Source organism: Buteo buteo, chromosome 22, assembly GCF_964188355.1.
Source record: "Buteo buteo chromosome 22, bButBut1.hap1.1, whole genome shotgun sequence".
Classification (NCBI taxonomy): Eukaryota; Metazoa; Chordata; class Aves; order Accipitriformes; family Accipitridae; genus Buteo; species Buteo buteo.
The window spans coordinates 8311581-8337743 of NC_134192.1; the positions used below are offsets into that span (position 1 = coordinate 8311581).

Consider the following 26163-nt stretch of genomic DNA (forward strand, 5'->3'; position numbering starts at 1 on the left):
ACTTGCACAGCTGCTCACAGCATGCTGGAATAAAGGGCAGGCTTGAGCTCTTACCTTAGCCAGACAGCAGCTCACTCATGCTTTGCCTGCTGTGCGTAACAGGACTGACAGTCCTGCCCACATGGTAGGGGAAGGGCTCCTATTTCCTGAGTCCTCTTCATTTTAGAATAGCAAATCGGTTTTTTAAGATCAACCACATAGGTTCACGCTAAATTCTCAGGAGGTTGCTCTGAATTGACTCATAACTTGGCTCTCCCAAATGTAAGGAGTTCACGCTGAGTTCTTGACAGCAGGGCAATATAGCTTCCCTCTTCTCAATATATTTCAGGTTCAAATTCATAACATCTTCTTGTAAGTCTTGAGAAGACATTATATCCCTCTCCCCAAAGGGGAAGAGGGGGAGGAGGTGAAGGTCTTTTATTTATTTATTATCATGGTTTGCATTTTTTATTCTTTCAAAAAGGGTCCTCTCCAGTTACATGGAGTCTGTGCCCAGATTTTTGAGGCACAATGTTTTAATCCACAAATGAACTTCAAGGCTCAGTTCCTTGCCAAGAGAGTGGCTGACTGATTACCAACCTGTGTCTAGCAGAAATATTCATTCTTTCCTTTCATTTTAAGGTAGATCTGGTTTCTTATCCTTGCATTTGTTTTCCATATCACACTGAGGTCTGAGGATCTCTTGCTCTGAGCCCACTTCCCTCTTACAGTACAACCTGTTTGTGCTATTTGCCTTAGCTGTGGGGAATCCACAGCCAAGTGGTGTGGCCACCTGGGAAATCCCCAAGGCAATGGGATCACCTTAGGGTGAATCAGTGCTTCCCTCTTTCCCAATGTGGTCCCACAGGCACATGAGATGTGGGCTTTGCTGTGTCCCATGCTGGTGGCAAGTAGGGTAAAGCTGGTACCATCCAGAGAGCTTACTGTGGTGACAATTACCCCCTTTCAAACCGGGAACGGGAGTCCACAAAAGCTGACCCCTGCTCCTCTAATGCTGTGAGCCAAAGGCAATATTACCTTCCTTCAAGGGTGCTCTGCTGTGATCTGGAGAAGGCCAATGTTAGTCCTTGCAAAGATGTCTTTCCTTCCCCATTTACCTAGCAGAGTTTTGTGATGATTTCCCTGCTAAGTCATGAAATTCCCAGTCTTTTCTGCAAGCACATGACATGTCATCACCGTGAATTTGAACAGGGTAGTTCCCCTTAGCAGGAGTTTCTGCTTGGGCCAGCAAAGTGGTTTTTGATTTTTGGAGTGGTTTCAATCATCGTCAATCAGCAGTGTTGAGAATAAGGGTGAATTAAGTGGATTTGGGGAAGGTGAAACCACAGACTCTGCCTTCACTGTGTATAAAGATCCAGGGGAAAAAAAGTGACGGGGCAGAATTTAGGAGGTTTGAGTTACAGACTTCATGGTTTGGCACTCACCTAGGGAAAATTGAGATTATTAGACTCCTGTGCAACTAAAATTACCTTTAATGTGTGGTTAATGTGAATGCTGTCAACAAAGGCAAGGCAAGAGGCTTAGGGTAAATCTGAGTCTTCACTGCTAATAGGTTTAGGGCAATTAGTCTATTGACTTCAGTAAATCACATCTGTCAGAGAAAAAAAACAAGGTCATTTTCAACATGGCACTGAACTGATAGATTATGGCTCAAATTACTGAGCACAAGGGGATGCCACTGTATCTCTTTAAGAAGGAGTAGTTTTAACTCTGAGAAGTTGTCTGAATTTATAAAATTTCTTATGACCCTTACATCTTTAAATCCTTGCTAAATTCTTGCTCTCGAGATGCAAGTCCCTGTTTTAGGTCTTGTATCTTGGTTAAAAGATTCTTAACCCAAGGCTTTGGGCGGGGGGGGGGCGGGGGGGTGTGTGTAAACCAGTGAGAGTTTTCTGTGTGATTGACTTTTTTTTAAATACTATCCACCTTAATGTTACTTGCTTTTTTTATCATGACTCTTTTTTTAACAATAAGAAGGGCAAATAAAAATGTTTCTTTTCATTGTGACAAATTAGAAGAGATTAAACTTCCCTGTAAATTCTTTGTTGGACAACTGATGAACAATATTGATTCACTCAATAAGCAAAATACAGGTTGTATTTACTGAACTATGTTTTACTTTCCTACTCTCCCTGAGTGTTATCTCTAAATGTAAGTAAATAATAAATGGGAATTATTTACTGGAGTTAGCTTGGAGAAAATGTTACTCTGTGGCTGTTGTTTTTCTTTTTGAATCTTTTTCATAGATACAGTTCATAAAACTCACTGTTGCCCTTACTCAGCATAGCACTTAAATACATGCTTAAATTTAATCAGCAGGGAACCCTCTCCCTATTCAGCAAAATGTTTGAGCATTTGCTGAGTTTTAAGCACATCAGTTAGTTGGATTCTCATCTGAGTACAAGCTGATCTTGGTAGCTGTGTCCCTGTTGGTCCCTTTGTGCAGGAGAAGTGGGAACTTGTGTCACCTTATCACGAGCCGTGGCAAGTCCTGTCCCCTGTGGATGAGGGGCCACCTGCATAACTGAGGGCAAGTGAGGTGACAGTTGTGGTTACATTCATTATCAGAGATGACTGACATCTGTCTCTTCATCCTCCTGACCAGGACCAAGAACTGCATTTGTTTTATTTTAGGAAGCCTAGGAAAGCTGGAGAAATAAGAAGATTGCAGCAGTTACTGCCTCTTGTGTCTGGCCCCTTTCCTCAGCGCTCCCATCCCACTCTCCTGCACTGTCAGGAACATGGCAGCAGATAGAGGAAAGGACTTAGCTAACATCAAAATACGTGCATCAGGGTGATATTCTGGACCTTGTTAACCACACTAACATTTCTAGACCTATATGCCTGCTGCAGGGACTGTGGAGATATTAGCAAGCTGTTCAGGGAGAATTAGGTGTTTCATTAACATCTTTGTACAAAACTGATGTCACAGTCCATTTGGATCTTTAAAATTTACGGGACAACGTACTTTCTGAGTTGAACTTTATTTCATGAGCTAATTAAGAAATATAATAAACAAACATGACAAACGGGCTCAATCCCCTTTTGCCCAGACTAGTCCATCACGTGAATTCACTTATCCACCATTCAAGTTATAAGGTTTCAGAACTTATAACCCATAACTCTTAATATCATGCATCTATGAGCAAAAGAAACTAATTAGTTACCTAGCCAACAGTGAGAGTGCTCATCCTTCCTCCTTCTCCAAGTTGCAGGTGTCCCCTGGATCACACTGGGAAGCCTGAAAGCCACAGCAGTTCAGCTGCTGTTGGATCAGCTTCAAAAGCTTTTTGGGTAAACTGATGTTTTATACCCTCCAGCTTGGAGGTTTGGTCTATACAGTTTCCATAAGTTAGTGGATTCTGAAGAAACTGCCAGACAAAAGATACTGCCTGCTGGAGACAGCAACTTGCAGGTAATAATGGTGCATAATGGCCCTTTAGCTCTGTCTGGCCACCTGTCCTGCCTACGTGGTGTTCTTGCTTTGACCTAATGACGCTGCTCCCAGCATACATGAGGCCTTAGCATGAGCTGGGTTAGCCAAAATCTAAGCAGGAGTTGAGTGAACAGTCACAAACTGAGTATGAAAATACACTAGTTGACTACTTAGATTCAATCATACATTTATTTCAAAGAATCTTACCTTGTTTATAGGGGAGGACATCCATAGCATGAAGCGTAAGTTTATATTTGCTTTGTCCTTTCTAAGTGAAGAATTATCCATTCTATAGTCATTGTCTTAAGAAGTTCTATCATTTGTTTAAAAATCAACACAGAACTTGGAAGAGATTTAGCGTAATTTCTTCAGACTTGCAGCCTGCAGCTGGTTTCCTTAGCAACCTTGAATGTACCCTCTGCATGCTAAATCGGAACTCGCTAAGACACAGGACTGGATACCCATTACATACTCATGTGAGTAAGGTTCAGAATTTGGCCTCATTGGTGGTCGCAGTTCTTGGTTAGGTTGGTCCTTCCATCCACTTTCTTCACATGAAGCCAATAAAGCCTCTACAGAAAGACGTTGGATTTCATCCTCTCTCCCCTGAGAGAAAAGATCAGGATGTACTTGCTCAGGAAACTGAAATGTAAGACATGAATGTCCATAGAAAATTTTATGCAGGGGCAAGTTGGAGAGTTGGAAAGTCCTGAAGCTGGCAAGCCGGAGTAATGTGTGGGATAGGACCCTACCTTCCCCTTGAGCCAGCAGACTGCTGGAGGGGAGGCAGAAGCATCTCTTCATGGTCCATCTCTTTGTAGCTCAAACAGTTGGCTGTTTCCCCTTCTTACCGTGGGACAGTGATCTAAGGAAGCAAGTGTCCCTCTGAATAATTTTTCCCTTCCTGCTCTTCTCTCGGAGTAACACGCCTGTGTGTTGCCACCTATTTTGGCCATGCTAAAAAGTGATATCAGAATAGAGAGAAATGATTGCTGTGACAGCGTGGGTCCATGCCCAGGCCATAGCGAGGCGATTTGTTCCATCTCCCTCCCTCTTTAGTTCGCCTTAGTCTGGATGTCACTTCTCTGTTACCATTGGGCTACCCCAGCCCTTGGAACCCTACCACCAAGGGGACGTTTTTAAGTATCTACAGGGCATTTCTCTTAAATAATATTTCTGTGCCTCAAAATGTACAGAAATGGGATTTTCAGAAGGACCTCAGCATTGAGCACAAGTTAAAAGTTGGCACAAGGCAGCTGTCAAGCTGCTTCTGGAAATCCCACTAAGCATCAGTCTTCATTGTAGGTGAATAACTGAAAAGCTAAAACCCTTGACTTTCAGTTACACCTGAGCTCTCAATGACTAAGACTTCAAATTCTGACCCCAAGGCAGTTCTGAAAATGGGATAAAGGATTTTATAGGATTTAGGTGAGGGTTACTTTGCCAGCAGGGGGGCAGCGGTGGGACTGGGATGTTTTTCTGGGCGTGTTTTTGAAAGAAATTTGCTCTAGGAGATTTTTGCCTTGATTGATTCATTTTTGGAACATCCAATAAATTTTTATCAGCAACATTTCAGCCTTGTGTGTATTTCAGTTTTGTTTTTCTCTTCTTGTGAGAGCTACAGTCAACAGCCAAGCCTACAAGCAGCACTTGCAGTGGGTCATGATTGTGTTGTTTAAATTAGAAATGGTTGGGGCTGTATGGAATGACAGCAAATGTACTGACTTGTGTTCTTGGCAACAAACTGTCTAGAGGCTTAGTTGCTTTGTTTCATGTTTGGGGTTTTGCTGCTTGCTGTTAGTGTTATTTTTATTCTGTTTATATATGCCATTTGTTCAGTGAGACAGAGAAGCACAAATATCTCATGATCGTGTGTTTTGTGATGTCACAGGGCATAAGAAATAAGAGCAGAGCAACAAAGAAAGTTCGAATTAAGATCATAAACTACAGATGACAAAATAAGACCTAAAGATCTTTTGCATTTTTCTTGTCAAAGTTTTTACTAGGCTCTTTCTTATTGCCAAAGACTTGCCTTAGTAAAAAAGTTCTTATATGAGTGAAGAGCCAACTTAATGTATGTCACGTACTGCCACCATTTATTTTTCCTACGTATCTATACAGCTACCAGAATATTATTTTAATGGTTAGTATAGGATGTTCATAACATGGGGCCTTACTCAGGGGAAGAGCACCTCCTTTGGTCTGTTTCTTTGTAGAAATTTGGAGAATAAAACAATCTAGTAAAATATATATACTTATATAATATGTGAGTTTTTAAATGCTCTTAAACTGATTTGAAATGTCTGGAGGCTAGTTAGGTTTGATTTCACTATAAATTTATCTTGTTAAAGCAATTATTATCATTACCCAAAGCAGGTTTCTTAATTTTATTTAAAATGCTTTCACTTCATTAATTCCTGGCTGATCTTTAATTATGCAAATGTTTGGAAGGATCATATCCAGTCATGAATCTACTGGCTGCTGGAATAGAGTTCTGAAACATTGCAGGATTTTCTGTAAGTTTTTTGGGGGTTTTGGGGTTTTTTTTTTTGTTAGAGAAAATAATTTGAGTATGTTTTATTTTCACTGGATCTAATAATGCTTAAACTAGTCACTGAATTCCATGAGACTTTTACCTAAATAAACATTGTTTAGCACACAGCTAGGCTTGTATTCTGTAGAATAACCAAGTAAAAAAGGAGGAAAAAGAAGCCCAGGTAGAGTAATTAGCACTGACTTCATAAATCTTGTTGTACTGAACAAAACATGGAACCTCTGATAAAGTAATGCTGGGAAATGGCCAGGGCAAAAAAAAAAGGAGGGAGGTAATAATGTACCTGAGGTTTTTGTGGGGTTTTGTAGCTTTGTCTAAATTCAGTAGGGGATAAATCTGTGAAGAATTGCAGTGCTGCCTTAGCAGATGATAGGAACAGATGCTGAAGACCCTGATGTTGTGAAGTGATACTGCAGTCTCTTGATCTGTGCTGAGAGGGGACTGGGAAACAGATATCAGCTGTGCTGGGTGACATGAGCAAAACCCAAGCCTATCCTCAGCTGTCTCTGCCAAATGCCTCCTGACTTCTTTAGGAGGTTATCCCGTTGCAGATGAGCCCTAGGCAGAGGTCTAGGGCTCAGCAGCTCAGCCGCAGGGTTTGGCTCTCAGATGGCAAGAGTGGCCTCGAGTGGGAACCATTTGCTACCGTGGCCATCCTCGCATCCCCAGCAGCAGCTCAGCCCGACGTTCAGCATCAGCCAGCTGAGCCAAACCCATGGTTTGGCTTGGGCTGCACCACCTCAGTGTGCTTCTGGGTTCTGCCTGTTATTGCTGGGCATAGGAGAACAGCTAAGAGGATGTCCTTGCAAGGGACTTGGAGAAAATTGACATTCTCTGCAAACTAGATAGAAGCTACCACACACAGAGATTGTTTTTCATGAGTCAAGGTCTGTGTTGCCCCTGGCATTTGTTTTGTAGATAAATTGCAGGCATAAGCTCCCTCTCCCATATCTTCTTATCCAGGATGTCCTTCTGAAGAAAAAGGAAATGTGTTCTTTACTTCACAGTTGTATACAATCCAGCCTGCCTTGCCAGGGGAATTTAAATCACTCTGCTGCTCTTTGGCCAGTTTCTAGCACTTGTAAAGCACATTAGAACAATAATGTTCTTGTCAGTGACATGGTGATTTGCCTTGCAAACCGCACAGCCTGGAAAGTCAGATTCGATTCTGCAGACAGCCTGTAGAATACACTTATTGAGATAAGTAACCTGCCTTTCTTGTCCTCTGTCTCAGCAAACTGAAGATACAAAGCCCGTGAAATGCCTGCATAACATCTGCATGTGTCAAGGGTAGGAAAGCTGCTCATGTGCAAACACTTCTCTCTGTCAGTCTTACAGGGAAAGAGACACAGGAACCATTATCAGAGAGGAGCTACATGGTGCATATGCATTGATAAGAGAGACTTGGAGTAATGGAATGATTTTTTGGTGGCAGCAGTGCACTTGTCTTCCCTTCTATGTGTATACAGCATCCAGCCCTGAAAGAGATAAAAGCGATGATATTACAGTCAATGATATTAAGACTCAGGTGGTTCTGAAGATGTAAATCCAGCTAGCAATGTCTGCAGGATTGACTTTTGATGTTGCTTGGTACAAAAGGAGGTCTTCCTTTGCCACTTTCCGTCAGTTCTACCACTAGCTTGGAAGGATCATCTGGTTTAGTTCAGGCTTGTTGAGAGTGGTGTTGTATCTGGCACAAAAATGTGAAAGAATTGGAAAAACCACTAATGTTTCAAGCCATAGGAGAAAAAAAAAAAAAAAAAAGCACCCACCCAAGGATTCACAGATGACTTTGGCTGTTTGATGGGGTTACTCTGGGATGATTTGCTCCAGGAGTGAAAGCCTGATTTGCAGGAACAGCAGCACCAGCAGAATGTGGGCATCAGAGAATATGAACTCTGTGTTGCACCCTTGAATGGATGCTCACAAATAAGCCACAAAGTATACCTACTTGTGCAAAACGAGTGAAAAAGAACAAATAATCAATCCGCATTTTCAAAAAAATCCCTGAAAAAATGCCTTGGCATAAGCCAGAACTTATGATCTGTAAACAGCTTTTGTCTTCCATGCTGGTCAGTCATCTAGCCTTGGCATTTAAGTTTTTAATAGACTGAACAACTTCTAGGTATTTTAAGCTTCATTTACTTGATGCTTGGAGCATGTCTCATTCAAGAGAGACTGTGCTGCAGGATTTGTCATTCTCTTTCAAAGCATGTTGGACCTGCAGTAAGCACGTTCAGAATCGTGCCTGGCTAAATTCTTTTGAAGACCCTTTTTCCATCCTCAGCCAGTACTCCTACTGCCATCAGGCAGCTATTTTGCTTGAATATTTGCATTTCTGTGGAATTCTCATTTTCAGAAAAAAATTGCTAAAATGTGTGGTAGAGTTCACGTAGATTTATTGTGGAAATGGTCAGGTGGAAAATGTACAGTAAGATTTAGCAATAAAAGTCATTCCTATTGCCAGCAGTTGTGTCTTATCACCTAGGAGTTTGCAACAAGCCTGCCTGATTGACAGAGTAGGGAAAAAAACTAAAGCAGAGACTTCTGCTGGAACCTGAGGCTTTACTGTAACAAGGTGACCCTAGCAAAGCAGTAGACTCAGTGATGTCTACAAGCAGGCTTTTCTACTTTCTTCCCTTGTTTCTTGAAACATTCTCTTAAGTGTTGATTCATTAGAAACCTCACTAATCATTTTCTCTGTTTCTTAGCAAATTATTCATTACAATTGCAACTGAAATGTCTATCTGATTTAAACAGAAAACATTTACAAATGGGAAACTTTTAGGATACCATTCATTCTAGGAACTTTGATGTTAATTAAATGATTCAAGGGGAATTTTTCTTAATAAGAAGTCAGTAGTGGAACTACTTAGTGTTATGCAGAATAGCAGTAATGGTATGCAGAAGTTTGGGCCTTGCACAGGATGAGTTGTTGGAGTTACAAACTGCCTGTTAGTTCCTTCTGCCTGGAACTGTGACTCAGTGTGATACCACATGGCTCAAAGCCAGTCCCAAAATCAGGACCTGCAAAGGGCACCTTCCATGCTTAGTGCCTGTTTCTCCCCATATTCAAGGATACGTTTAGGAACCAGGGAATTCAGCTGCGGTTTTAGGATCTCAGTACTTGGGGGGAAATGCAGTGAGACATGCCATGTTCTTTTCTGGAGGGGAATTGGTTGGAGTTCCCTAAAAACCCGCAGTGACCTGTTGTGGCCAGCTGTGTCTTAACATAGCAGGAGAGGGGAAACCTCCCTTCCTTTCCTTATGGAGGCTTATGTGAGGAGGTAAGTATTTCTGCAAGGAAGAGCCAATGTTACCTTTTCTGACTTTGTCCTGCTTCCAGAGTCACGAAGGAGTGATGAGAGTTATAAACCAGTAGGTGCTTCAGAGAGCCCCAGAAGAGCGAGGTGTCCTTAATCAGCTCGAGGATTAGAACAGTATGTGAGAGTTTGGGTTTGGATGGGACCTTGAGGTGTCATCAAGCCCCAAGCTCTTTCCACCCCATGACAGATCAGCTCAACCCCGATGTGCTTCATTCTGCTACTGAGATAAAAATTAGTTGTTCCACAGGAAACAGTTGCTTATACCTCCCTCTGATCAGTGACGGGTTAGCAGATGAGATGGACTGTGGGTTTTTTCAGGTGTGGCCAGTCCCAGACTTTGAGCTGAAAATACTAATTCACTCTGAAGTTTGCCGTTGATGGTATTAGTTTATTCTGCTGGTTTTCCCTGGTGGCAAAGCTGGGAAATAGATCTGCCTGGGCATGTTCAGAGTGTGCAGGCTGCTGCAGAAAGGCTACTGATGTTTTCTATTGGGTTTGTTTATTACAGAAGCTGTGTACCAACAGCTTTTTTTTAGGTTTTCCTATTTGTATAGAAACTTCTTATTTCTTCAGACCAGACATATTACCTCAGGATATTTACTCTGCATGTATAGAAATCTTAGAAATCTCACCTTGGAATATTTTCATTTCTTCAGGGTTTTTTTTTTAAGTAAAAATCTGCTGGTTTGAGGAAAAGCACACCCTGTAATATATTTTGCCTGTAACACTTAATGCCCAGCATGCTGTGCCAAGGAAAGGGCATATACTGTCAATGCTGATAGGCCGTGTCTAGCCCTTTTCTTTTTCACATTGCTACAATTGTCTTTTTCCATTAAAATCAAACATGGACTGAGCAGCCACATGCTAGGAATCACTAAGTGGTATTTAAATAGATGCGTATCCTGACTCTGAGGCAAGCAGCACAAAAGACCTCACACCACGCAGGCATTCAGCATGTTAGGAAAACGTGAGATGGATATAGCCAGAGGCTCCAGTTCTTCCCTCCACCCATGGAGGGCATGCAGCTCCTCGCAGGACTGGGTGAACCAGTTAGGAGCAGAAGGAAACAGACTGCTCTGCTATTGTCTTGTAGTGGAATTAAACATCTGCCTAGAAGTGTTTCTGACTCTTCATTAGTTAATGAAGTTTGGAACTTTCTTATGATGGTGGTCAATGCTGTGGGATGTACAGGTAACTGTGAATATCCACCCCTTCTTATATTTTGGCCGTTTGAGCTGGTTGTACATAATCTGTCAGCATCAGCACATGTTCAGTGGCCAGCTGTGGTACCAGAGTTCATAGTGAATATGGAGATAATGAAAGATTCTGTAAAACATTTTCAGGATAAACATTTTCCATTTTTGTCTTTTGCTATTTGAGAAACAGAGACTGAAATGCAGTCTTTAAAGATTTTCTTGCTGTATCCTACTGTTTCAAAAGGACTTGTAATTTTGGATCTTGACTTGGAAACAATTTGAAGGCGGCTGATTTTCAGTGGCTGGGAGTGCTGCACTTCCTGACTAATCAGACTCTTTTGACATATCTTAAATTGGGCACTGAAATAATGGATAGACAAGTGCAATAGTTGACTTAGGGCAGCTCTGTGGGGGTTTAGGCACAGATGCTTTAACACACAGCTCTGATACTTTCTGAGTATGCACACAGCGAGTTATCACCACTGAGCAGACAGGAGGTAACTGATTAAGGCACAGTAAGTCAATCATGTGAAACCATTAGCCCATGCTCAACCAGGTGATGTGCTCCAAATTACTAGCCCTTTTTGAAAAGTGTAGGCCTGTTCTATTTCAGTGTCAGGAGAGTCTCCTGCTGGCACTGAGAACGGCTGGTATAATAAAGCATTTCTTCCAAATATAATAAAATGCATTATTTGGACTTTCCATGCTTGATCCAAGTCCTGAAAGATTCAGCAGGAGTCTCCATTGACATTAAATGAGGTCTGTCCTCCCATGTAAGTTGGTGACTCTACAGCTGCTTTGTAACCTGGACCACCTATGCTGGGTAAAATAGGCAAAGAAAAGTGGGTGCAGCAGCTGTATTTGCATACTAAGGGAAGGGACATGGTTCTCCTGAATTTCCTGGCTTGTTTAGGGGGACTTTTTGTTCTTTTTTTTTTGTCTTCTGCAGGCAGACGACCATCTGTCCTGGCAGTGTAAGCACAGTCCTGGACTAGCTAGTACAGCTAAAGCTGTAGCCAAACAAAAACCCATCTAAATGCTGAATTCTTGGAGAGAAGAGAAATCTGATTAGTTTCCAAGTTTTATTTTCTTTCTTTTGGAAGTATTTTTGCAGAGCTGAAAAAGGATAGTTCTTTACTGTATTGCTTGAATAATGCTTTGAAGTTTGGTCCTTTGCCAAAAGCCTGTTGACAGTAACATGAGTATTGTTGGTGCTCGCTGGCATCATGTATTACTTTGGGATCTTTAAAAGCTCTCTGAACAACTTACCAAGACTTCATTAACATTTGATTTCTATCTAAGTGAGGAAGAAATTATTACTGTGTCTTTTTTACGGGTAGATAGGCAGCAGTAAGCAAGTTTAGTAATTTAACTGCCTCTTAGGGCACACTCCCCAGTCCTGGTAGAGATGCCAGGAGTCTGACAAAGAAGTCATCTCTTTCTTTTTAACAACCAATCTGACATCACTTTATGTTGACACCATTTCCATACCTTCTCATTGTTCATGTAGTATCTTTCCGAGAAAAATGAAATGATGGGTAACCTCAGACTTTCATTTCACAGCTATTTCCTGTAGATGCAGATCGACGTCACCCTTTTTCCTATGGCTTATAGTTATTCCTTCTTTTTCTTTTTTTTTCCCCTCCAATTTTAAATGGGGAGGTTTATCTGAGGTGTTGAGATTTCTCACAATCATTGTCTCACTAGCAGCCATGACAAAGTGTCTAACCCTTTCTTTTCTTTTTGTTCTCAGGAAACCCGCTGACTGTGGCCTGCAAAGCTTTCTTTGGATTCAGTGGAGAATCAGGCCCCATGATCTACTGGATGAAAGGGGAAAAATTCATAGAAGAATTAGAAGGTCACATTAGAGAAGGCGAAGTCAGGTACTTTTTGGAATATTTACTGTTAAAAACATGGTATGTCCCAAAGGCCTGTTGGGTCTTTTAAACAGGTTTTTAATTAGAAGTGGAAATAGTTTTCTGTCTAAAGAGTGATGAATGGCTTGCAACCGGGACAGTGGGAGTTGCTCCCTCTCCTTTCTAGTGAATAAACTCTAAAGACATAGTAACTATCTATGTGCCTGAAAATCTGTTATCAAATTCCCCTGATGGTAGCTGAAGCATCCCTTCAGTGTTCTGGGGATTGATTTTAGCCCTGCATGGAAATGATGCTGTCCACTGCAGCTGCCTCTTGTGGCAGTCCTTGGCAAGATGACATTCATTTCAGCACCAGTGTTAATCTTGAAGATGAATGGTCTCCTGTCAAAGTCACCATACTTCTTCTCTTCTACTGAATGTGTTGCCTGCCTGTGATATAGTTCTCAGTCTGCCTTAACCAGGGCTTTCAAAGAGCATCATTTGTTCCTCCATGCTTAACACTTAAGGGAGAGAAGGAAGTCACTGTGTGAGGATGTCCAATATCCAACTTGTGCTTGGCTTGTTCCAGATGCTGGTTATCATTTGCTGTACCAACTGTAATGAAAACAAATACGTGTATCCCCAGGAACTTTCATGGAATTTCCATCTAACAGCATCTTCTTGTCTTTCTTGTTTAATAATTACCTGGTTAATAGCTCTGAACAAAGACTAAGCTATGGTTATACTATGGACAAGGTGGTCCCAGCTCCTATAGGCACGATGAATGTAGATTATAAAGAAAGCCAAGGTCTTTGCACCTTCCACTGCACATTTTTATGGTCTCATTTCTGAGTTGTTTGTTTCTTGTAAAAGTGATTTTGGAGGGCAGGCAGAGAGAGAGATTCCTTTGCTTTATTACTTGATCAATAATTTGAAGTTCAGCCATTTAGCCACTAGTTATTAAGATATACTAAAATAACTGACCTAACATTGCACCTTAATTGCATACAGATGAAATTTATCATATATTGCCAGAATGACTTTAAGTGTACAATCCTCTTTTGGGCTTCTGACCACAAAATACAATTATTGGAAACTTCTGCCGTTGCAAGTAATCAGCGTTTAACGACATTGTGTCCTCTCCAGTGTATATATATGAACAGAGTGATTTTGGTCATGTTCCTCCTCTGCATCAGAAGGACAATTTGAGGTTTGTATTTAAAGAGCTCTCCAGCTCTAGCACAGTTCAAAACTTTTCCTTTATATGCATTTGTTAGTGAAATTGAGTTTGAAAAAGCTGTATTTGTACTTCATTGTGCCATCTCATTACACATTCATGTTTCAAATTAATTTTGTGACAACTGCCTTTTCTCACTCTGTTAAAATGCTTTGACTCAGTTTACGGACCCGTCACAATTCAGTGAATCTTCTCTTCAACAAAGCTACTTATCACGTACCTAATCTCTTGTGCATCGCAGCCAGCTTTAAAAACATAGCATTTACCAAAACCTACTGCATCATTACCAGCAGTGCCACAGTCCATCCTTTTTTTCATTTAGAAGTAGCTATGGCAACTGCAGTAGTAACTTTTTGCAAATGACTTTTTCACAGTAACAGCTCTTGTTTATGTGTCCCATTACAGGTATGCTGCTTCACAGAAACTAAGCAGCACTAACTGTTCTGTCAGTGCCCTGAGCCAGCCCACATCCTCCACCCAGTCGTATTTATTGATGTATTTCAAAAAATGTCATGTATGTTTTAAAATTTATGAGCCACGGTGAACTTGCTGGTTAGATGCTTTTCCCATCAGTTTGCTTCTATATGGTATTATCAGCACGTTTCTGTTAATGTTGAGGAACTACAAGTAATTGGGAATTGTTACAACCAGACCAAGACACTCTATGGGTTGTTCCTTTGGCAAATATCTAACGTTTTAACTCTGCATCCCCTATCTTAAATTAGTTCACAAATTTAGTAGCACTCTGAATTTTTGGTGCTGTCCTTACCCTGAACTGTACCTATACATTGTGTTGCTGGATTTGTTGTATATGATGAGAGTTCAGGTTTGCAGATCAATGCAGTGTGGGAGTACAAAACATCCATCCCTAGTTTGCATCCTCTAGCATGCATAGTTGCTAGTCCATTAGTGTGCTGTTATGAAAGCATGAAATAAGGATGCACATGACTTGAGCATTTCAGCTAAAATCAAACCTGTGGAACTGGTTTTTTGGTAAGCAGACTTCACCATGAGTAATACATGTGTAGCTCTGGGCTTCTTGTTATTTATTAGACCTTGTTACAGGGCATCATAAGAAAAAGTAACTAAGCAGCTTTGCAGGACTCTGAGGCAATGACCCCATCTCTAATGTGCCTCCTTGCCTTCCCTTGAATTAAGATCCCCAAATGTTAGATATGCATAGGGGGAAAAGGAGAAAGAGACTTTGCTTGCCAGGTGGATTTTTCACGATGGTAATAAAAATGTCACATAAATTGAACCAGGGCTATTAAAGAAGGAATCAGAGTCTTTAAGCCTGCCTGCAGAGTTGTCAGTTGTACCTAATTATCAAAGAAGCCCACAGCAAATTTCAACACCATCTCTCTGCCATGGCAAAGAAGTATTTTCAGGCATAAATATTCCTCTTCCAGCCACCTATGAGTTGCTTGTTTTTCTTCTTCAGGCAACACTGCAGAACAGTTTGCAGGTGCCTCACAATGCTCGACTTGTAGAGCATGTTTGTTCTTTTTTTTCCTCTGTTCTCCATTTTTAAGTGGAAATAGTTTAACTCATTCTAGAGGCATGAAAAGAAGTGAATGGAGACATTTTGAATGGCAGCCTTATTTCTTCCTGCTGATTATTTTAACATTGTGCCTTTTCACCCACAGAACTCAACTGACGGTTGCAAAACTCTCAGACAAGATGAGGATGTTGCATTCTGTCAGGAGGGGATGCTGAAGGAGGGGGGCAGAATTACCATCACTGCCTGGCTAATGTGCTGGGTACTTTGCAGAGAAGTATGGAAATGACAGCCCTTTCCTGAAAAGCTTATGCTATTCAAGCAGACAATTTCTGGGCAGGGAATGAGAAACATGATACAGGAAAGTGAGAGGGAAGATCGCTGTGCCATGTTATTAGTTGAGCTACTTTTCTTTGGAAAGGTGCTTATGTACACACAGATTGGTCCTTTCATCTACAGACTGGAGTTCCTATACCTGTTCACAGTCCAGTTCCTCAACTATATAAAGAATAAAAGTTTCATTTTTGATAAGTCCCAACTCGCATGCAGGTTAGTAGAGGTTTGGAATTAATGCCTTGGTCTTGCAAAGAGACCCCGGTGAAGCTTTCTTATGGCCTTTACATCTGTGATCATACAAAGCCTGAAAATTTTAGGAAAATATGGTTTCAAAGGAAAAGTACTTTAACTTCAGATTCAGCTTAGTGCATAAATGCATTGGAAAAATATGAAAAGAGATTTGAAAAATCAGAAACATTGGGTATTTTTCAAAGAAAACATTTGTATCCTGAAATGACACTTTTGTTTTTAATTCATATTTTCTTAACTGAAAAATAATCAGTAGACAAAATGTTTTGTTTCAGATCAAATAAAATGCTTCAGCTTGAACAAAAAGAAAGCAAGCTTGAACAAAAAGAAAGCACTGGGTATTTTTTTTACTTCACCCACCTCTTCTCTCTCTCCCTCCATCCTGTTTGTTGTGAGTTGTCAAGCACCATTGATTTATCTATGTATTAAATGATGTAATTACTCTTACAGTTTGTTCATCGAATCAGAAAAAAGAGCTATTATTTTCTTAACTTGTGGGAGCTGGCATGTCTTGGCAGTGTTGCTGGCAAAGTTTCCCCCGACTGAGATAGGGAAAGAGCTTCATCTTCTGGGTGTGCAGCAAATACTGTTGCAGCTTTAAGGTCTTACTTGTTGATACTGTATTCCTTTTCTAACCCCAAAATACTGTGCTCAGTGTTCTATGAACCAGCTACAAAACGCTATCAATTAAAGGCTGCACACATATTAAAAAAAAGTAGGTGACCAACTGTGTATTTCTGTGGCAATAATGAATCATTAGCTGTAGAGTACTAGTTAAAAGAAAAAAAAAAAGAAAAAAAAAAGGAGGAATTAAAGGTTTAGCACCACTAAGATCTTTCTACACTTTGCTACCAGCATAATGCTTAAGTATCTGTCAGCATTTTCATGATATATCCCATTCTAAAGTGTTCTCTTCCTAAAGATTGCAATTAGCATGAAAATAAGTGGAAAAAAATTCTCAGTCCAAATGCATATTCTTTTTTATGAAAGCTCCTTTTTAGCTGATCATGTATTATTTAAATTTAGGTTAAGGGTCAATTATTTTATTTTAAATAGATTCAGAATATTAGTTTATTTTATCTTAATTGTAATCTGTCTTCATTTTTTTCTGCATAGAATATGCTGATTATAGTAAACACGAGACAATCTGAACATTCACAGAGCTCACCACATTAGTGTCCCAGACATCTTCTCTGTTAATGATTTTATTTGTTCCTTGCAAATGATTTGTAGACCAAAATTTGTGGAACATATTGTTTACCAACAGAGAAGACAGACTTTCCTGAGTTTAAAGTATTTTGATATATATACATACGGTATATTAATAGGTAAATGAGAATTGATTTCTGTGACACCCAATGATTTAGATTGATTTGAGTCTGTACTTGGACTCAGGGCCAGAATAAAAAAAATTCAAAAATACACAATAAATGAGAGTGAATTTGTAAAAAAGGTGCAATCCAAGTTCCAAATGCAACACAAATGCAAGTTCTTAAACTAATGTTTTTCCACTCACTTTTTGCAAGTTGCATAGCCATAGTGAAAGAGGCTGAAATGTTGTGGATGCTCTGGTACGTCTTCTGAGTTCCTTCATATCACACAAGCCTTTGAAGGCTATGTGCTGTATGAAATCTTACTGTAAATATGTGGGTTATAGCAGTCAGGCTTGCATTTTTGATTGTCTAGTGGAATGCTCTCATACTTCACTTCTGATTTGTTTTCAGATTTGGAGTTCCATACTTGTTATATGAACTTATGTACACAAGAAAATGTGTGTGTGCATTGGAAACCCCAAAACACCTTTGGTTCGCAATAGAGAATTTTGGGATTTGTTGTTGTTACTGAAAAATTTTAAGCTTTCCAGAAGCAGTTTCCATCCAGTGCAAACAGTGCTCTCAATTACTTTGTGCCCGGTTGCCTCCCTCAGTCTCTGGAGAAAATACTTATTTTCTGGTGAACGTGGATCTTATTTATATCTTTACTGCTTAGTGCTGTACTCTGTCTTTTTGGAGAAAAGACTCACTGAAGTACTAAGTGCAATGGTGAGTTCACAGGCAACTGCAAGGGCATCACGCATTTTATGTTTACGCCCTTACACGTTATGCAGCGGTACGCTAACAGGATCAAATGGATCTGGTAGATTTTACTTGACGTTACATTTCCTTGTTCAAAGGACCAGTAACTTTTTCTTGAGCAACTGATAAGAAGCCTTTTGAGAGAATAGGGCATTATATTTTTAGACTTAATGTCAGCGTCAGAAAACACTTGCATTTACTTTGCATTCTTTTTAATATTCACATTAGAACAATGACTTGAAAGGACTGTACCTCTGGCCTGAAAGTCTGCTAGAACTTTCTGTTCCCTTTGTGGGCATTTTGCTCTGTCCTCTCAAAGGAGCGGAGAGCTCTTCTTCTTGACACTGTTCTCTTTTAAAGTCAGGATCTAGCCCCCAAAAGTAGAGGAAAATTCCACAGGGTAGCACAGCTCCTTTCATTGGTTTTCCAGACCACATTAAAATGTATCACAATATCCAGCCTTTAAAATATTGCCTTATAATTTGCTCAGCAGTGGCTTAGTAGCGCATATTTACTTCTCTGGAAAGTGAGCATTTATTGCTTCTTTTAAAAGAAACATTTTTTAGCATTTAATTCCGGTGGAACTGAGGTAGACAAGCCACATGCAACCATTGCACTCATAGCCACTCTTCCTGCACTGGATTCAGCTCCTCGCTACAGGCATGGAGGAAGAAAAAGGCTTTGTTTGTCATGAAAGATGCCTCTGTGAAGTCTCTTTCAGGCAACTCAAGTCTCCTTCTAAGTCCTTCTCCAGGAGTGAAGGAGGCCAGGCACACTGTGTATCTTGGGCTGAGAAATCATGGTTCTTTTGGGAATCTTTCACCCGTATTAATTCAGTTAAGCAAAGACTGTATCCTTCCTTTCAGACTCCTCAGAGAACATCTTGGAGAAAAAGAAGTTGAATTGACATTGATCTTTGATGCTGTAGAGGAGGCAGACCTGGCTAACTATACGTGTCATGTGGAAAACAGAAACGGACGGAAACATGCCAGTGTTCTTCTGCGCAAGAAAGGTAATTCTTTTTATTTAATTATCTGTACTCTCACCTGCCTCTGTAGCAACAGGTCAGCCAGTAGCGAAGGTCCTGCTGACCTCTCTGAGCCAGGCTGGATTCCTGTGTGCCTACTTGGAGCTTCAGTATGTTTGTGTTACAGCTTCAGTTTACCATTTGTGAAAAAAAATCATGAACTGTTCTTTAGTCTCTAATGAATCAGTCTTGCAGGTGATGCACTTCCCTGGAATACAGTCACCCGTAAAGCACCAATATAATCAGTGGAAGTATTTTGGTCTAAGCAACCTATGAATTTGACCCAGGGTTGCCTGACTAGACCAGAGGTAATTGTGTGATGAAGTTAAAATGTGCATTTCTTAGAATAAGTACCTCAGCAGTGAGGTCAGATGTTCTCGTATTTCTCCACTTCCTGGCTTTGCTGTTTAAATTGAAAGCTTTAAACAGTTGCCATGCATTTTAATTTCCAACTGCATTGGGAGTGAAAACATTGCAATGGGAGCTACAAATCAAGGGAGAATTACCCTATCACGGTTGCTTTTCCTGGTACTGTACCTGGAATTGGGAATACCACTACCGACAAGTTATGTGTAGCAGAAAGGAAACCATTTGGGTTTGATGTTCCAAATGAAAAGGTGCTACTATGTTCTGCTGTGTGTAGAAGTCATTACCATAAGGAGTGTAACAGTATCTCATTAGAGTTCTTACATTGTTTGTTCGATCACCTCTCCTATTCCTAAGTAGGGTGACATTTAAATTTGATGGTGATGTCTCTAAGATACAGTGTATTAGGGAGTACAAAAGCTGTAAGACAGTAACTGCTGGGGAAGCAAAGGAAGGTTACACACTCAAGATAAAGACCTAATGTGAAACCACAGAGCCATCAGCACAGAGATTGACTAAAGAGTTAATACATTGTCCGGACCTCTGCCACTATTCTTGGCTGTAAATTGATTTACTAAAAGAGGAGAATAAGAAATGTTTTCATGAGGCACACCTGCAAGAGCTGTTCCAGTCCTTCATGTGCTTTCAGACCTCTAAGGCCAAGGACATGCTTCTCAGCAGATTGTGGATTGCAGTGTTAGTGTCAGTTAAAAAAGCCAATGCTCTCCATCATCACAGTTGCAGCAAAATCCCACAAAAGTGTCACCATATGGAGAAGGTTTAAATATACTATTAGTACCTGAGCATGCTGCAGATTGACCTCTGAGCCTAGGGTAGACATCACCATGGGACAAATGAACCAAGAGCCAGGTGGAAGAACAGGGAGACCAGCCAAGGCCTCTCTAGATGGGGCACCGCAGTTCCGCAAAACATTCATGGTCATCGGTTCACCTAAAGGCATGCAGGATGCTAAGTGCTGTGTTTCATGGCTATAATCTGTATAAAATGAAAGGTGAGGGAGGGGTGGTATTGGGACAAAAGAGGGCAACTAGGGAGAGGAAACTTTTGGGTCAATGTCCTCTTTTTTTTGCTATTCTTCCATGTGACCCACAGGTTATATGTGTGAAAGTACAGTATGCAGTCCTGTCAAAATCAGTTGAATCAAGTCCTACTTGCATAGTTTCTTCTATATGTGACAGTTTTGTCTCCTCCAAGAAAGAAGGGCATAACGTAGGTTATATTTTATGCTAAGTGATAAGGATAAAACAGAATACGGAAGGTGCAAACCACTCTGAGAAACAAGGGCCCGCAGCTGTGGTGTGGAACACACACAGATATATATTCAATGTCTAAACTGACAAGTTGTCACAACTTTAATTAAGGAATCTGGTCATCATGATGAAGGATTAGCCACTTTAGTGCAAAAAGCATTCTACCTTTCCATCCATTGAACCTCATAAATATACAATTGATAGTAAGTATATCTATGTTGACACTGTTAAATGTTCAGCTGTGTTGCATATATTAGAATAACAAGCTAGGTTTATTTATAACAAGAAAATGCAGATATTTCAGAGCTCTGCTGAAATTATGGAAGAAGCACTGCTGAATACAGAATTTGGAGGTGGAAAGGATCACTTCTCAGCTACTATTTCATTTCTCTCTGCACTGTGGCTGTAGAAAGCTTATATTCCCCTCAGGCATTCTCAATAGTTGATTTTCAAGCTATTACAGTGTCATTTAAAATAACCACAGTATTTTCACTGTGTCCTTTGACTGCCTGTCCCATTGTCCTGTTTGTTATTTATTAAGTTCTTACAAATACTTGACCAAACTTTTCCTTTCTGCAACTTGATATAATTACTTCCTATCCTAGCTTTCTCGAGCTTGGATTTGACTGTAAATTATTCATGAGCCAGGAAATACTACTGTATTTACTGACCTGTGACAAGACTTAGGGCAGGACTGGTAGAAAGCTGTTGACCAGCAACCTTTGTGCGTGTCAAAGAAGGGATCATGGATTCCTATTGCAATGTGCTGCAGCTTTCCAGATGCTGAGGGACTTGGAAAAGGCAAAGAGGAAGCACAGGTCTCTCGGCCAGAGAAATCTCCCTCCCTCCAAAGTCTTACTTGCTAAGGGCTGCGTTATCCCTGTTTGGCAAGAGGTGTTTGTAGCTCCGTTTTGTCTCCCGGTTGCCACAGTGCTGTAGGTTATGTCTGCCCTCTGTTCAAAGGTGTGATTGCAGCACATCAGGTGTACACAAACTAGCATAAGTCATGAGTCCTGGTAAACTAGGAAGTCTTGGTTAAAAAACCAGGAGTAAACCCCAAATCCAAGTTATAGCCGTAGTATAAGAGTTTCTAGAGTTAGGTTTTGGTTTTACATCAGGTGGTTATTTTTAAGCACATACTTTGCTTTAAGGAAGAAAAAGGAACTGTTCAAATATTTAAGGTAAAATATGTTGAAGTCTTTTGCTGTATTAGTGGTACGGTCCTCACAAATGCTTTTGGAGAACACGGTAGTGCTGTCTGTACAGCACCAGTGTACTGATAGCCCCAGAGCATGCCTCATCATTTAGTTGTTTTTTTTTTTATTGAAAAAGAACCAAATCCAGTTTCAAACACCCAAAGCTACCAATGCAAAGACAAAATCAGGCATGCTACTGAGACCTGAATACCACTGTCTGCTATCACATTCTTCTTTACTAACTTAATTCAAGACCACATGTTTTATTTGCTTTCAAGTAGTTAAAAAATAAGTTCTGGACAATCCTGGGTTTGCTTTTCTTTTTTTCTCCACACTCTCCTAGCATGTTTGATGCTTAGATTACATGGAAACACAATATACACCCACTTGTCCCTTAGTTGTGGATATAGTTCAGGATTCCCTTCAAATGAATTTGAAAACAGTCCAGTATTTTAGTGATTGAAATCGACGTAGTCTATAATATAACTATCCTGGAACATGAATAACTTGTCAGGACCTGCAGAATAAAATCAAGCCATGCCTTTAGTGGAAATAAGCAGTGAGTTTAGATAAAAGTAAATATTATAATGATGTTTGCTCACCATTTATTTCATGGAGGCTGCCTTTATTCAAGACATGCAGGAAAGTAACTTTTGGGGGGTTTTTGATACTGATACAGTACTAAATGATGAGGAACCTTCTAGAATACATTTGTCTCTCATTTATTGGGTGTTTATGAGACTTACAGTATTTTAAAGACCATAATCCTCTGTGATACATCGTGGCTAAGTTCTTCTACATTATTTTACATTAGAAACTATCAGAATATTATTATTTACTAATTTTCAGTCACTATTATAGCACAAAGCCCAGATTAATCTCCTTTCCTAATGTTGGGTGTGCTGCCTTCCCTACTGACCGCAGTGAGGACCAGTTGAGGAGTAAGGCATTAATCAGAGGCAGAGACTAAGAGCTGGAGTAGGCAAGAAAACTGAACATTCTGGGGGTTTCTCCATTGCCTCCACCTTGGAATGGAAATAAGGAGCCCAAAAGCCTTGACTTTCTGCCTCCTTATGTCTGGACTCTAGGAGAGTTTGTGGGGCAGCAAGACAAATACAGGACATGCAAAAGCAGATTGATTCTGCTTTTTGAGCTGGATTTTGTGGTTTTGCTTGATACCCTGCCATTCCCCCAGCAAGTGAACACAAGTCTGTGCTCCTGTGTGGGCTGCAGGTGATCAAGGCTCAGCATTTTCTCTCCTTCCAAGCTGGCAACTTTGCCATCATCTCACTTCCCTAGCAAAAAAGATTCAGTACAACAAAAAAAAGGTTTTTTTCCCTGAAAAGTGATTTTAACCAACTCTGTTCTCCATTTGACCAGATTTATCCCCAGAGCATATGCTAACTTTATCATGCAGTGTAATAAAAGTCCCATGAATTCCCTGTGTTCTCAGAGAGATTAAATAGCTATAATAGACTTCTTCCATCTATTAGTCCATGACTTCTTACCAGACAGACATCAGAGATACTGTAAACTGGGAGTAGCTTGACATCTGATGTTAATTATTGAAATACAAAGCATGGCAAGGCAAAAATAACCCCAAAAGATATACAGCTAGTTTGCTTTTTATCTTGAAAATGACACAAATGACATACCAGTAATTTTTTCTGACCTAAGTTTTAGAAGTGTAAAGATCACAAAAACTTTGCCTTGCCTCAATTACAGTTTTTACATCTTCACGTTGTATTTATTACAGCAGCAAATTTCTTCATGATGTCTTATCCAAACTAATATAGGCTGTTAGAGGTAGCTATTGTCAAATTGTCATCTTTGGTCTTTTATGGCTAAGTAAAATGCCAAGTGGTGTTATGAGCAACATTGTGTTCAGAGGACATTTCAGGCTAAAGAGCAATACTGTTAGTGTCTTACATCAGGTAGAGCACTGGACTGGTATTCAAGGGTTTTTATTCCATTCTGGCATTGGTTTGCTGAATGACCTTGAACATGTTGCTTCGCTTTTCTATGCCTCTGTTTCCCCAGCTGTAAAAGATGGATAATTGCGTTTGGATGAATTTATGAAGTTCTTTGAGGCAGACTGCTTGTGATGTTTCCTAACAAAAGCATCCCAGTAGGAAATTTTAACTAGCACTAGTTCCCATTAAAGTATAATGTGTACTAAACAAACATGTGAGAACTCTGTTAGTAGCCGTCACAACTCAAACAAAGTGGCTCTTAGCAGCCTGATGTGTGCTCCTGGCTTCTCACATTATCTTGGGCATTCTGGATGCTCAATTCATTCTCCAGTGATTCAGCTGAAGTCCTGGCTTGGCAGCTCACATCAGCTCATCCACTGGCTTCTCAAATATAAAACCAAAGTTTAATAATTTGGGGGGACTAGAGCCTCCCAAATGGAGTACAATATGTCTAGTATATCTATTCTCACATGCTGCATACAGCATTTGATGTACTCTGCCAAGACAGAAGTTTCATACTCCACAAGCTCATTAAAAGTTGATTAATCCTCTGTGTAAAATCACTACATAATTCCCTTGTAGAAGAATTATGATTATAGCCTCAAATGCATTCTGGATGGTGATTTCAGATGGGCAGTAGATGGAGTAAATGGGTAAATTTAAGTAATAGGTAATGAACAAAAAAATTAGGCATCCTTAATGTTACAGTGGTTGTAACTGGAAGCTGCACAATTTTATGTGGAATTGTACAGTGGATTAGGGCAAATAAAGCTCAGAAAGATCATAACCTTTTTGTCTTTCCTTGCTAATTTTAGATTTGATCTACAAAATAGAGCTTGCTGGAGGACTGGGAGCCATCCTTCTTCTGCTTATTTTGCTCGTGACCATCTATAAGTGCTACAACATAGAGTTAATGCTGTTCTACAGACAGAACTTTGGAGGAGATGAAGCAGCTGATGGTAAGCAGTTGCTCATGAAACTCAATACATGCAATGGAAATATTTCAGAGACCCAAAGTGATGAAGCTTCTAGATTGAAATGGGCCCCAAAAGATACCTGCTGCCAGTTTAAGGTCAAACTACTAAGCACCCAACAGTGTAAAGCCCTAAGAGTTTCTCCCAAAGCCCCCTGAAATCAATGAGTCTTTTCACTGAAATGTCACTGGGCTGTGCCATAAGCAAATGGGAGTCAGAAGAATTGTTCATGAGTCTGTTACAGAGGCTTGAATGTCATTTGTTAGCTGATTCCTCAGGAGAACTCTTCACGTTCATGTGTCCCAGTACCACATATACCCAGGATCACTTCTGAGATCCATACTGTATGTGGGCAGCCCTTTCGCCAGGTATTTTTCATTAAACATTCCCATTGAATTGTCTTCAGGCTGCCAACTAACTGCAGTAACTAGTGAGAGGTGATTGTTATTGAGGCTAACTAGTTACCTCAGTTAATTGGGAGACTGTAAACAACTTAGTGGAAATGTACAGCTTGCCCGGAGAGTATGTTTAGGAACAAACTGGGCTGTTTTTCAGTGTTCTTCCCCCGCCTTCCCCCTCACTAGCATATATTCTGTTTGGTGCCTAAAGCTAAACATGTATTTTTAAATTGAAACTTTAATTCTCCTGAATATAGAACATTCCTGCTGCTATGAAGCTGGAATAAGCCCTGGTAAACTAAATCCAAGTGCTTTAAATCCTATTATTATATTCTTAAGACTTCTATTATAGCATAATTAATATGTTATTAATACGCATATAACTAGTATCTGCTAAAGATCTGAAGTGCAGTATTCAAGTACAGCTGCCCAGGGAAGTGGTTGAGTCACCATCCCTGCAGGTATTCAAAAAGTGCATAGACAAGGTACTCCAGAACATGTTTTAGTGGGCATGGATGATGGTTGGACTTGATGATCTTGAAGGTCTTTCCCAACCTAAATGATTCTGTGATTCTACTTTTCATAGCCCACTGCAACACTTATGAGTCATGTAGGCAGTCTGGAATGGTATAGCTAGAAAAAATAATCTATTTGAGAAAAGAGCAGGGAACACATTTCCCCTATTGTGCCAAAACAATATGCAGTTGCACAGACATGTTACTTTCTGCAGTTAGCATTACTGTTATCAAAATAATAAATGTTTCTGTTTAACACTGGGTAGATATGAAGTGAAAATGTTTCACTACAGTGAAATCCATAGGAGTTTTGGAGAACGAGTGGTATGACATCCAGGGGATTTTAGAATGTGGAATGATAAATAGTAGGAATAGAGATCAGGAAACTTCCTCTTTCTCAATCTTCATGAGTGGGAAAACCTAAAATGATGCTTTTTTTATACTATACAATACTGCACGATATTTATACTGATACCTACGAGAAAATGAAGGGTGAGATTATGTGGTTTTGGAAGTAATTTACCTCTAACACTTTGGGATTATACCAACATAACATCCCTGGTTCACATCAACAAAAAGTGACCCAAAGTGGTATCTTCCTCCAGATTGCTTTGATTTATTTATCCTATGTTTTCAGTGTGAAGCTGCTGCATTTTTAGTCATGTGACTTCCTTGGTTCA

General features: G+C 40.1%; 1 protein-coding gene across 1 annotated transcript in view; it reads left to right on the plus strand.

Annotated features, from left to right (window-relative positions):
• Positions 1-26163, plus strand: part of IL1RAPL2 (interleukin 1 receptor accessory protein like 2) — a 399383-nt gene that overhangs the window by 359362 nt on the left and 13858 nt on the right. Inside the window, exons 7-9 of the mRNA XM_075053719.1 lie at positions 12266-12395; positions 18630-18775; positions 24412-24555. Of these exons, the coding sequence (XP_074909820.1) occupies positions 12266-12395; positions 18630-18775; positions 24412-24555 (420 nt within the window). The remainder of the gene's footprint in view (positions 1-12265; positions 12396-18629; positions 18776-24411; positions 24556-26163) is intronic.